The 12,817-nt window shown below is 45.3% G+C and overlaps 1 protein-coding gene across 2 annotated transcripts; it reads left to right on the forward strand.

Moving 5' to 3' along the window:
* Window positions 1-335: 335 nt before the first annotated feature.
* Window positions 336-12,796, forward strand: pamr1a (peptidase domain containing associated with muscle regeneration 1a). Of its 2 annotated transcripts, XM_056413439.1 has the most exons (11): window positions 336-535; window positions 1,588-1,743; window positions 1,827-1,952; window positions 3,203-3,317; window positions 3,997-4,208; window positions 6,202-6,399; window positions 6,514-6,708; window positions 7,507-7,573; window positions 9,074-9,261; window positions 9,996-10,321; window positions 11,273-12,796. In XM_056413439.1, the coding sequence occupies exons 1-11, from the start codon at window positions 430-432 to the stop codon at window positions 11,777-11,779; spliced, it is 2,196 nt and encodes a 731-aa protein (XP_056269414.1). In that variant the 5' UTR covers window positions 336-429; the 3' UTR covers window positions 11,780-12,796. The 2 variants fall into 2 exon arrangements, with proteins under 2 accessions (XP_056269414.1, XP_056269413.1); XM_056413438.1 differs by lacking the exons at window positions 3,203-3,317; window positions 3,997-4,208.
* Window positions 12,797-12,817: the final 21 nt, after the last annotated feature.

The following is a 12,817-nucleotide window of genomic DNA, read 5'->3' on the forward strand; positions in this document are numbered from 1 at the left end:
CATCTGTTATCCGTCTTGTCGTGTCCGGCGTGACAGCTGGTGTATGACGAAGCGGCAACAAAACACATTTTTGGCTTGGTTGCACCTGCAGAGAGATATGTGGTCTTTTTATTTTTCTTCACACAACTTATTTTGGAGAGGAGGAAGAAAAAAAACACATCTTGAAACATCTCAGAAAACTGACAGATGGAATCCCTTCCACCCTCCTCTTCATCACTCTTCACTGTTTGCCTCATTAGCGTGTCGTCTTTTATTCCACTCGCATGTACTTTCCGTCTCCTTTGCCAGCGAGCGTCACGAGGAGTGGGTTGTGCCGGATCACGAGAATTCGTCCCACTTTTGGTATACATCAGGTTTTTTTTCCAAAGAGACGGAAGATTCGCTCTCTGACACTACGTCTTTTCTGAGTTCTTTTTACTGGAAGCCAACATGCTCACTTTACCCAGGAGGAAAGCGCCGCTATCGACTGATCTGGACCCCAAACTCTTCTCCCTCCTCCTGACTCTCTGTCTCTGTGCGGACGCTCGGCAGCCCGGTGAGTAAAAGGTCTCGTCTACCCGTTACATCCCGAGGCTTCGTCTTTGTGAAGAGTCTGACGTGACTAACCGTGGAGTTATTGATGCTTCCCACCGAGGTAACTAATGCTCGTCCACAGCTCCTTCCCTCGCCAGTAGATATCGGATGTATTTGCGAGGGTTCGATACCACGAGGAGACTTTCGCGTGTCGCTTGGCACGGGAATCCATAACTATTGAATCGTGGGATTAAAAACCTGTGATGGTGACGGTTAGCTGGAGCCCCTCTTCAATTAAACAAAAACAACTAAAGCTGGCATCTTGGGCGATTGGTTTTGGTGACGCATGTCAACCGGAGCGTCGTCGTCGTAGGTTCAAAAGGTCACGCAGCGGCTCAAGGTCAAAGAGGTCGGTTCACAGATGTGGTTCAGCTCGGGTTTGGCGTCGGCCGCCACTAAATCAGCCGTCAGCAGTTCGTCCGGTCGTCGGGAAACGTCGTACGAGGAGATCGGATCTGCGTCATCAGATCAAAGGAAAATGTGCTGACTGGACATACTTGTATTTGATTGTCTATAACCACGTGTCTAAACGTGCCGTATGGGGTTAAATCAGTTGAACGTGTTTTTAATAGATTTAAATGTTAAAGTGTTACTCCTCTGCTGTAATCTTTCACATTTCATATGACTTTCTTTCCTTTTATTTATTAGCACATGAAAGGAGCAATTAACAATGTCATTAATAAAACATGAAAATCCCAAAAAAGGCTTCCCACAGGTCTCCCCTGCTTCTGATTAAAACCATCAAATAGTCGAAACATAACAGTACAATTACGAATAAAAATAATTCCTTTCCGAGCGTGAAATCAGGATCCGATAAAAAACTAAAAGTCACAAAAAACAAATGAGAAAGGTAATATGAAAAGTTAATAAAGGAAGATAATACCTCAGACTGAGCCCTAAAAGATCCCGTTTTATTCAAACACATAACTGTCCGTTGAGTCATCGAATGAGGCGAAGTGATGGCGGCCGAGGCCGTGACATCAAGTGACGGCCACGTTGTCCCGTTCTTGGAAGACTGCCCGAGCTCCAAGTGGAACGCCATGTGTCGGCCGTGCTGCGAGTACCACCTGATCCAGTGCTGCTGCCCCTCCAGGGGGTCCGGGGTCGGCTACACCGTCCCCTGCTGCCGCAACGCTCTGGACCAGTGCGACCCCTGCATCATCCACCCGGGTACGCAAATCTTTAAAGCCGCATTTCCCTTTTTGTCACATCTGTCGTGAATCTCTCCTCCTCTTCTTGCGGTCCTCTCCCAGGATGCAGTCTGTTCGAGAACTGCAAAAGCTGCAACAACGGGACGTGGAAGGCCAACGACGACTTCTTCGTGGACGGGAAGTATTGCACCGAGTGTCGCCCCGGCTGGAGCGGAGGGGACTGTCGGAGTGAGTCGGACCGCTTTTAACGCCATTTGTTGCCACAGAATCGGCCGAAAAGTCTTCCATTCCAGAGAAGCTCAAATATGCCGTTATGAAGAAAGGTCGATGTCTTCTCACACCCATCTGTACGTCTCTCGATGAACGCATGACCTTGTTGGTGGCAGCCGGACAACGTGTGAGGTCTTAAAAGGACTTTCGTGTCCCATAAATCTTCATACTGTTTTTATTCTTTTTAATCTGCCAGCATTGGCGAACATTGCCAGGAATGCTTTTAATAATGAGTTGGTTCTGACGATTGGAGCGGACAACGTGTGGCGCTTTAAAATGACTTTTGTTTGAAGAATTTTTTGCTAGCGCGTGGAACAATGCGACATTGCCAGGAATGCTTTTAATTATAAGTTGGTTAATAAGTTGAGGAAACATGGTACCTGAAAGAGCTCTTGAGTGTCTATGAGCAACTGATTGATGGAACACAGGATCCGTAATACAATGCACTCACATCTGTAATACAACTTCAGGACACTTGGTGGCGACAATGCTTTTTTGTTGTTCTTTTGTTGCTTCAGCCGAGATTCAACCCGAGCCTACTGTAGTTTACGTTCATGATTCATCATTATTGGCATTGTGTACATACAGCATCGAGGGAATGAGTTAAATCCAACATGTGTGCCGGTGAGTCTCCATCATGCTATTATTATATTCCAGACTCTCTATTTATTCACCTGCTCGCCACTCCTGTTGTTCACACTCATTATAATCGTTTCCCATTGTTATTTTTGGAACATGGCCCGGGGGAGACTTGTCACTCGGATGCCATTCTGTCACGTACCGTCAGTTTGACGCACACAGGGCAATTGTGCAACATCTGTTGTCCTTCACAACCTGTTTGCAGTCTGTAGAGGTCCAAAGTGGCCGAGCATTCACTTTTTAACGAGAGAAAACTATCTTAAAACCTTTCAACATTAAATGACAACTTTAAAAACGAATATCAAACTCACCCGCTGGTCTCTTTTTTAGAGCTGAACTCAATTAGTAGAATTCTCAATTTCTTGTTTTATTTTAGTTTTTTCCAGCAGCTTGATGTTCACAGTTGTGGCCATTGAACTTGAATGCCCCGTCACCTCGTAGTTATCCAACTTTCAAATTGCTGGCCGTGCCGACGCCGCGGTCAAGCGGCCCTTGGCCACTGCGATAAAACGGCCATTTAAATGAGAAAGAAGAGAAAGAAAAGTAATTACAGTTCTCTTGTGTTGCAGCGTGCGGAGGCTTCATTCAGCAGACTCAGGGCCACATCGGCGTGGAGAGTTATCCGACAAACGCCCGGTGTGAGTGGACGGTGCGAGTCGGGGGCGGCAGCACCGTCGAGCTGAGGTGGGTCACTATTTTTTCTATTTCAGTCTTTATTTGTTTTATTTTACCACGATTGGTTTATTTTTGTCTATTAAAGTCACTTCCGGCGGATAAATGGTGAGAAAAGCTATCGGCATTTTACGTCCTTTAAAACATTTTATCAGGCTAGTGTTGCATAATATAATATTTACGTTGTAGCCGAAAAAACTATATGTATAAAAAAAAACGCTCAAGGCTTTTTTTGCGGTTCTTTTGTCCAAGCAAAAATATCTTGGGATGGAGCTTAGCCCGCGATGCAACAGCGCTAACACATTTAGCTGAGTTGTGTGTGTGTGTGTGTGTGTGTGATGAGGACAACCAGCCCAAAGAGGAAATGTGACATCCTGTTTTGTTTTTTTAAATGGGCCCCAAGTTTATATAATAAATAATATAAAGTTAATTCATGTGCGTCGGATACTTTTACTACTTAAAAGTCACAGCGGACCGGCTCGTTATCTCCGTTAGCCGAAGTTGAATACTTTTGGTTCATGTCGGCAAAAGTAAAACCATCTCATAAGACAATTGGGCACTGATTTCAAATATGGAAATTTAAATCTATATTTAGAGGCTCCTCGGTTGCAAAAAGAGTGACGTGATTGTTGTCTTCAGCGCCACACAAACACCGATGTGAATTCTTCTCATGCTAACGTAACGTCTGCAGGTTTTTGCTGCTCAGTTTGGAGTCGGAACACAGCTGTCGCCATGACTACGTGGAGGTGCGCGACGGCGCCGATCTGAGCGCCCCCGTGATCGGCCGCTTCTGCGGGGACCGGCTCCCCCTGCCGGTCCGGAGCTCCGGGAACGTTGTGCATGTCCTGTTCGCCTCCGACGGCTACGACAACCTCGACGGCTTCGCTCTGGCTTTTCACGAAAGCTCAGGCACGGTACAACCGCCGTTAGCAAGGCGACGCAATCTCGTACTTTTTTGGGGATTTGTCGGACTAGATCACATTTCAAAGTGTAGTTTTTGCTCCTATTTTGTCCTCACAAGCATTCCATAATGTGGTCTCCTCTGTGGAATACAATAAACAAACAGATCAAGGATGTATTCACCATATAAACTGCAGTTATATTTACTCCCGTCACGGTCATCATGAATACTCTGTTCTCCCTCCATGCATGTGTGTGTGTGTGTGTGTGTGTGTGTGTGTGTGTGTGTGTGTGTGTGTGTGTGTGTGTGTGTGTGTGTGTGTGTGTGTGTGCGCGTGCGCAGCCTCCCATACAGGGCAACGATGTGAGACGGACATTTGGCGACAAAGATTAATCACACTCATCTCTCTCCGTTTGCCCTCTTTGAAGCAAATCATGCATCAAACTCGCTTCACATTTATTCCGTCTGAACCGCGCTTGCTCTCGATAGCTAACGTGAACACATCATGGTGGTTACCGCGGCAATGCTCAAGGCCCCAGATTTGGTGATATTTCTGTCAAGATTACTCCCTGATAAGTCGAAGAAGGGGTTAAGTTTGACTTATAATTAATTCTGGAGGGCAAACAATTAACCTCTCCCTAAACAGGCCAAACTAAAAGGTGGCAGTAATAGAGAGGCAGGGCCATCTCATGGGTTTAATTCCCTCCTCAAATATAACTCCAATTATTAAAGGTTAATGTAATGGATGAATTTGGGGGGGTGAAATAAGTGCGCAAACAAGTCGTCGTTACACGTTCGAATACCTCCGACGTCCATCCAAAATGTCATCCCGCCACCATTTCATCGTCCAAGTCATTTGCTTGAATTTGTCACAGTTGGCATCCAAATTCTTTGAGTTGTGCCCCAAAGCGTGTTTTCGGGGCCTTTGAAACACCAAATTTCCAAATCGCTCCGTCCTCGAGTGCAAGTGGACGATTTTACCCAAATCTGATGAAATCCGCGTCCACTGTAACAGACTAGACTGACTGACGGACAACCAGAAGACCCAACGATGTGAGACGGACATTCGGCGACACAGATTAATCACACTCATCTCTCTCCGTTTGACCTCTTTGAAGCAAATTATGCATCAAACTCGCTAGCTAACGTGAACACATCATGGTGGTTACCGCGGCAATGATCAGGACTGTAAGGCCCCCAGATTTGGTGATATTTCTGTAAAGATTACTCCCTGATAAGTCGAAGGTGGGGAAATTGGCGTCCACTGTAACAGACTAGACTAACTGACAGACAACCAGAAGACCCGATGCTTCTAACCACAGCTGGTGCGGAGGTATAAGTGGGCGGGGCTAGTCAAAAAGGCTTCAAATACAGAAGAGAAGAAATGGTCAAATATCTTTTTCTTTAATCATTCTTCTCCTTTTATGGGCCAAATATGTTCTAGTTTCAGTAGTTAACTGATTACCATTATGCTAATGAAACATGCTGGAATTTTAATGGAAATAGTATTTATTTTTATTTATTTATTAAGACAATACATAGTGATAACACCTAGAGGACGACGAAACAGTGCGGATGACAAAACAATGGACAAAACATAAAATCAGATTATTGAGAAAAAGAAAAATGCATGTGTGTGAGCTTTTTTTATTTTTTTATTTAAAGAAACAAAATACATAGATAAAGGCGGCTGAATATGTATGAGTGTATGCATATACGTGGAATTGAATTGGTTTCAAGGCGAGGGAAAATAAAAATGTAAATGAATTAAGATGAATTAACGAATCAATAAGATGAGTGGTGTCATGTTTGTAAAAATATAGTGAATGATGACCAGATGTAGTGGTGTTCTGTTGTGTTGTAAATGATAGATAGTAGTAGTTTAATTACATGTAGTCTACAGCAAAGCATGCATCTCCATTGAGTTTTGCATTGCAGAGTATTTTTATTTTTGTATCCCTTCTTTTCATTCATCGCCAGATAATTTCTCCACAGTTTCGTCCGTCGACCATCCGCCGTGTGCACCACCGGAGGAACCGGCGAACGGATATTTACTGCCTGTCCACGGACCGAAGGAGGAGCTGGTTTCTGTAAACTACCGGTGCCATCCACCTTTCAAGCCGATCGGCTCCCAGCAGAGGATCTGTCTGCCGAACGGCACGTGGAGCGGTGCAGTTCCCACATGTGTAAAAGGTACGTTTCCACCCAGCGGGTAGCTTCTGGTCTCCATTTTTTACTGATGTCTGCACAGTGTGAACGCAACGTGATGTTGTTATGGCGGGAGTTCAGTTCCTGTTCTCTCTTAAGGCCAAACGAGAAGAGCCCGGTGCTCCCCTCCACCCAAATTGCTCAATGGCTACCACCGGGCTGCTCCGGACGCATTCGGAGGCGCAGAGGTCGTCGGGTATTTCTGTAAGAACTCCTACATTCTGAGCGGGAACCCCCAGAGCACCTGCCTCGCCAATGGATCCTGGAGTAGCGGGCCGCCCAAGTGCGTGAGAGGTACACCGAGTTGCCTATTTTCCTACGTCTGTAGGCTACCATGTGAAAATGTTTCCGTGGTCTTGCTGTACAATTTGTCTCTTGACCTCAATTTTTCTTTTAAAGTCACAATTTAGAAATCAGAACGCCATGATGAGTGTATACGATCCGAAGAGTTTTGTTTTTGGAGGGGGTTGAGATTGCAGTGAGACGCGAGAAGTGTGATGTTTTGTGTCGCGAATAAAACATTTTTGATGGGGCGGTCGCGCTCGCCAATCAGCAGAGCGCACGCGCTGCTCGTGTGTCGAGCTGACACACGCACACTGCAGCTCTCGCACAGAGAGAGAAGAGGCGCAGCTTTTAGAGCTTCAAAAAAAAAAAAAAGATGCCTTTTATTGTATTGAATTCTGGTATCGGGTATCATGATACTTATGGCAGATGAGACAGAACAGATTCATATATAATGACAATGTATATTTGTTATTACTATCATTACAAACTGTTTATTATCATTATTTAGATTTGTGGTCAGAACAATAAAATGATGTCACCTTTTTCACCCCTCATGAGTTTGCAGGTATGTATACTGAACAAGGCCATCCATTTGAAAAAAGCTTAAAGCAGTAATTGTCGGGGAATCTTTCTGAATAATGGATATGTTTGTCCCTTATATTTTATGCATAGACATGTTCCTATTTACTTTGCTCACAATAATTCATGTCACTGAAACCCAATTATTTATGCAACGGGAGGCCGGTGAAGGGATTCTCATGCACTAACAGTCATCTGCTTGCCCCCCCCCCCCCCCCCCCCCCACAGCGTGTCGAGAGCCCAAAGTTTCTGAACTCGTGCGGCAAAGTGTCGTGAAGCCACGTCTGACGTCGAGGTAGCACGCTTTCTAGCCATGCTAACAGCATTTTAGTTTGTGATTTTAAGTTCCATCTAGCGCAACCATCAGGTCAGCGCTAGAATACCAATAACATTCACATCAACTGTACAAAAGCTGTACCTTTTGAGTGAGATTTATAATTTTTGTATCGGATTTTTGCAGAAAAGCTTCCCAAAGCTAACGTGCGGCTACAATCAAACTACACCGGGATGCATGAGCGCCGCTACACACACTACAATCAGAATCAGAATTGTATTTATTGCCAAGTAGGTTTACACCTACCTGGAATTTGTTCTGGTGTATAGGTGCATACAGTGAATATAAAATGAACATAAAACATACAAACATACAAACACAATAAGTACGACAATACAAAAAGCAGGGCAGGAGTGCAAAAGTGCATGTGCAATGTTCAGTGTGCTAGGCTAACTAGTCGGCGCGTTGAAATTTAGTAGTTTCACGAAAGCCACAAAAAAGCTAAAAAATACACAAGAGTGGTATTTACTGCTGTATTTTATATATCGTAGAACACAACGTAAAAAGTCTTCAACGTGCGTTTGCCGCATACTTTTCGTCAGCAATTCTTTTTGTTTTAGCAATTTGGCATCTAGCTATAAACCAACAAAAATAAATTTGTCGTCTTGAGGACTTATTTCACCACCACTCTACTGCACGTTAGCATACCACTCATTGAAATAGCAGGTGATTATTTCTGAGCTAACGGTTTAAATATTTAACCGTTGATTTTTATTTTGACAGTAGCTCAAACCGCTGACGTTATAGAGAAGATATATTACTTGAGTTTACTTTAGTGTGACAATGTGTGCTGATGATGGTATACACTACCGTTCAAAAGTTTGAGGTCATCCAGACAATTTTGTGTCTTCCATGAGAACTCACTTTTATTTATCAAATGAATTGAAAATTGAATAGAAAATATAGTCAAGACATTGACAAGGTTAGAAATAATGATTAATATTTGAAGTATTCATTTTGTTCTTCAAACTTCAAGCTCAAAGGAAGGCCAGTTGTATAGCTTATATCACCAGCATAACTGTTTTCAGCTGTGCTAACATAATTGCACAAGGGTTTTCTAATCAGATATTAGTCTTCTAAGGCGATTAGCAAACACAATGTACCATTAGAACACTGGAGTGATAGTTGATGGAAATGGGCCTCTATACACCTCTGGAGACATTTCATTAGAAACCAGACGTTTCCACCTAGAATAGTCATTTACCACATTAACAATGTATAGAGTGTATTTTTGATTAATGTTATCTTTATTGAAAAAACAGTGCTTTTCTTTGAAAAATAAAGACATTTCTAAGTGACCCCAAACTTTTGAACGGTAGTGTACGTAATCGTTATTTTATTCGGGGTACGTACTAATCTAGTATGCTAGTATGCAAGATGTTAGCGTGCAATTTTGCACTCAGTACATGACGGAGTTTGCACATACGGAGCAATTAAGACAAACCTTTTTCTTTCCCACAGAGTTAATCCAGACGAAAGACTCCGCCTCTCATCCGGCTACACGGCGGCGTTCCCTCGCGGCCTCCACCCGGTCCTCACGAGCCTGGAGTACACGTGCGCCTCCCCACTCTACCGCCACACGGGGAGCTCGCGGCGCACCTGCCTGAAGTCCGGCAGGTGGAGCGGCCGCCATGTTTCCTGCTCGCCGGGTGAGAGAGCGGCCACGGCGTAGACCCGCTGGCTCGGGGAAGTGAAGACGGAATTTCTTTCCAGAGATGAATGAACCTGCAAAAAAATATAACGTTAAAGCAAATTTTAACCGGTCTCACCGATAGCTGTGGCGGCTAATGTCGCTCCGCAAGTCTGCTCTGAAGACTCTTCACTTCTTTCTTGACAGAAGCTGTCAAGGGCTCATTTTTGTATTTACAATATATGTCGTAGCCTCGTCTATTTATGGTTTTTTGTCTTCTGATCCTTGATCCATTTTTCATAAACGGATAAAACTGGCTGTGTTTGGGTCCATTAGATGTGCCTGCTGTGTGTGTGTGTGTGTGTTTGTGTGTATTACCAAAGGCCATTAGATATGCCTGCTGTGTGTGTGTGTATGTGTGTGTATTACCAAAGGCCGGTTAGAAGGATGGCCGTTGCGTGGCGACATAGCAATTGTCTGCTTTGCAATCATCTGGAGTGGTGGTGTGTGTGCACACACACACACACACACACACATGTGCGAGGAAAGAAATGTACTTATTTATTCTGCCATATAATCTCCTGCAAAAAATAACAACAACAACTAATAAGCAGATTTCCCAAAAATGCAGGGGTTCACAGCCCAGTCTATATTTAATATCACCTTGAATTCATACGAGTTATTGTAATGAAAGGCTTGACTCACTCTTCCTCTTCCTCTTCCTCTCCCCCCACCCCCACCCCAACCGACAAGTGTGCGGCAAATTCGACCCTCCCGGTCCCCACAACCTCACCGACACGCCGTGGCCGTGGCACGTGGCCGTCTACGTGCGCTCGCCCCCCGACGGACCCCGCGGAGCACCCGAGCCCGTCCAGCGGGGGGGGGCCTCGGAGGAGTCCACGTTCTGGCGGCTGGCGTGCAGCGGGGCTCTGCTCGGCCGGCGCGGCGTCCTGGTGGCGGCCCGCTGCGTGGTGGACGAGGACGAGCAGCGGACCCTTCACCCGGCTCACGTGAAGGTTGTCATGGGCGCCCGGCGGCGGACATCAGAGGACCGCCGGAGAAGCCCCCGCCGCCTCGAGGTATACGACACGCGGGGGGGGGGGGCTTCAGACGGTTAATGCATCAGCTCTTATCAAATGACCGACATGGAAATGAGTTTAACCCTCCTGTTACCTTTGGGTCAATTTGACCCCATTCAATGTTTAATGTCGGTGTTCTTTGGGGTCAATTTGACCCCAGGCTGTTTTTCACTGTCAAACATATAAGAAATATCAACTTTTTTATATATTTAAAGGGCTATTTAGGAAGTCAACAAACAAACATACTTGGGAAACAATATTAATTCTAATAATTTTCTGGAGGTTTTAATTGCTGGGGTCAAATTGACCCCGAGGGTAAAATATGTCAGTAAATGTGAAGGTAACAGGAGGGTTAAACATTGAATGGAGTCAAATTGACCCTACGGTAACAGGAGGGTTAAGGGCTGGAACATTTCTTCGGTTTTGAGGCTGCCTTTGAATATTTTAGATTTTTTTATTCAAGATCATTTACGATGGTTGACTAGATTTCGTGTCAGGTCGTGACTGTCGGTTGAATTATTCATTCAGATGGCGGTAAAACATCGACTGATGTCTAAAAAGCTTTCCCACCACGTTTCGACCACTGTTAGCCTTTCGTGACTTTGCAATTACCCACAAAAAATTTAATAATTGCTGTGTTTTCATTTTTCATTTTCCTCGACAACCACAAAAAAGTTTCCCCTCGACGTGCCAGACGGCAGATGCGCTGATAATATTAAGCGAGGAATCCTCATGAAATAAATATAATCTTCAGGGTAGTTTGTTTGTGAACGCAACAGGAAGAAATCCTTTGGCTTTTAAAATTTGCACTTTAAAAATTCACCGGGATTCGAAATCTCGGCGCGGATTATCTCATCTCGACAAATATTACAAAAACGAGAGACGTTGTCGCCTCCTGAGTGACATCGGTATTCCAACTTTCCAATTTCTTCCTCCCTTTTTACCCTCCAGGTTTCGTCTGTTTCCGTCCACCCGGACTCCTCCTCCCCGCCCCACTCCGGCGTGGCCGTGCTGCGGCTCCGGGTCAAGGCCGGGATGGACGAGCGCGTGCGTCCGGTGTGTCTGCCCGCGGCGCCGGGTGGCGAGGAGACGCCGCGCGAGGCCTACGCCGCCAGGTGGACGCTGCCGGATCGCCGCCGCGGTCCCGCCGGCCGGACGGCGCTCGCGCAGCTGGTCGACGTCGCCCGGTGCGAGCGCCGACTCGCCCGAGGGGGAACGCTCGGCGACGACGCGCTGTGTCTCTTCGAGAAGACGCCCGGCCCCCGGGGCTCGTGTCCCGGCGGCGTTCCGGGCATCGCGACCGCGTCTTCGCCCGCCGGCTGGCAGCTTCTCGGTTTGGAGACTTTCAACTACAAGGAGGAAGAGGAGGAGGAGGAAGAGGTGGACTGCCTCCAGCGTTACACAGTCCACACGCGAATAGACGGCTTCCGAGACTGGATAGTGAAAAACACAAAGTAGCCGGTGTCATGTTCCGCGTGTCGTTGGCGAAGACGCCGGAAATGGAGTGCGTACGTTTGGAAACACGAGATCGAGATGTTGTTGTTCCTGATTATCTGTGTCAACATCCTGTCAGGTGAGAGCTGTTCTCCTGGCTCTCCTGTGTGTGTGTGTGTGTGTGTGTGTGTGTGTGTGTGTGTGCATGTTATTGTTCTGTATTTAGGACACCTCCACTTCAAATAACTTGGCGTGATCGTCGAATGTTGCTGTGCGGTTGCGCAACTCCAAATTTGATACAAAATATGAAAACATATGAAAATATAACATATGATAACATATGAAAATATAACATATGATAACATGAAAACATATGATAACATATGAAACTAGAACGGGCACTCGGTAGAGCGCATACCTTCGCATATCACAAGATTGGGCATTGAATTATGAACATTTTGGCATTAGTTGCATGCCAATTGGATATAAATTGACCACGCTATGGTAAAAAGAAGAGTTTGACCTTTTCATGACCTTGACCTTTGACCCGATCGATCCCTTTATCTAATCAAATGGTCCCCGGAAAATAACCGAACATCCCACCAAATTTCATAGGATTCGGTTTTTTAGTTAAATAAATAAATACACGGCGATCAAAACATAACCTTCCGCATTTTCAATGCAAAGGTAAAAATATAACATATGAAAACATATAACACATATAACATATGAAATACGCTCTTTAAAACATCTTTTAAGTCTCTCCGCCCGTCGTATTGTTTTTATTTTCTCTTTTATTTCCCGGTGTCTTTATTCCGTGCTCACGGCCAGATGTTGTTCCTATTGCCATCATGAACCGGTTATATAATACACAATTATATAAGAAAAAACTAATATCATTTTACAGAAGGAGAACAATTAGAAAGCCATTTTCGGTCTCTCCGTCCTACGGATCCGACTCCGTTCTGCCGTCGTGCCCTTGGGCCCGGGCCCTTTGACCTCCGTACGACGATCTGAATAAATGTTTCCAAGAAAGATGAACCATTATCTGCACGGGGGTTT

This window comes from Pseudoliparis swirei, chromosome 4 (assembly GCF_029220125.1).
Source record: "Pseudoliparis swirei isolate HS2019 ecotype Mariana Trench chromosome 4, NWPU_hadal_v1, whole genome shotgun sequence".
Taxonomy (NCBI): Eukaryota; Metazoa; Chordata; class Actinopteri; order Perciformes; family Liparidae; genus Pseudoliparis; species Pseudoliparis swirei.

Excerpts from the sequence above, each read along its gene's own strand:
- pamr1a (XM_056413439.1), top strand. The coding sequence starts at position 430 with ATGCTCACTTTACCCAGGAGGAAAGCGCCGCTATCGACTGATCTGGAC. Across the intron at positions 6,709-7,506 it reads GCCGCCCAAGTGCGTGAGAG|CGTGTCGAGAGCCCAAAGTT; the intron begins GTACACCGAGTT and ends CCCCCCCCACAG. Across the intron at positions 7,574-9,073 it reads AAGCCACGTCTGACGTCGAG|AGTTAATCCAGACGAAAGAC; the intron begins GTAGCACGCTTT and ends TCTTTCCCACAG.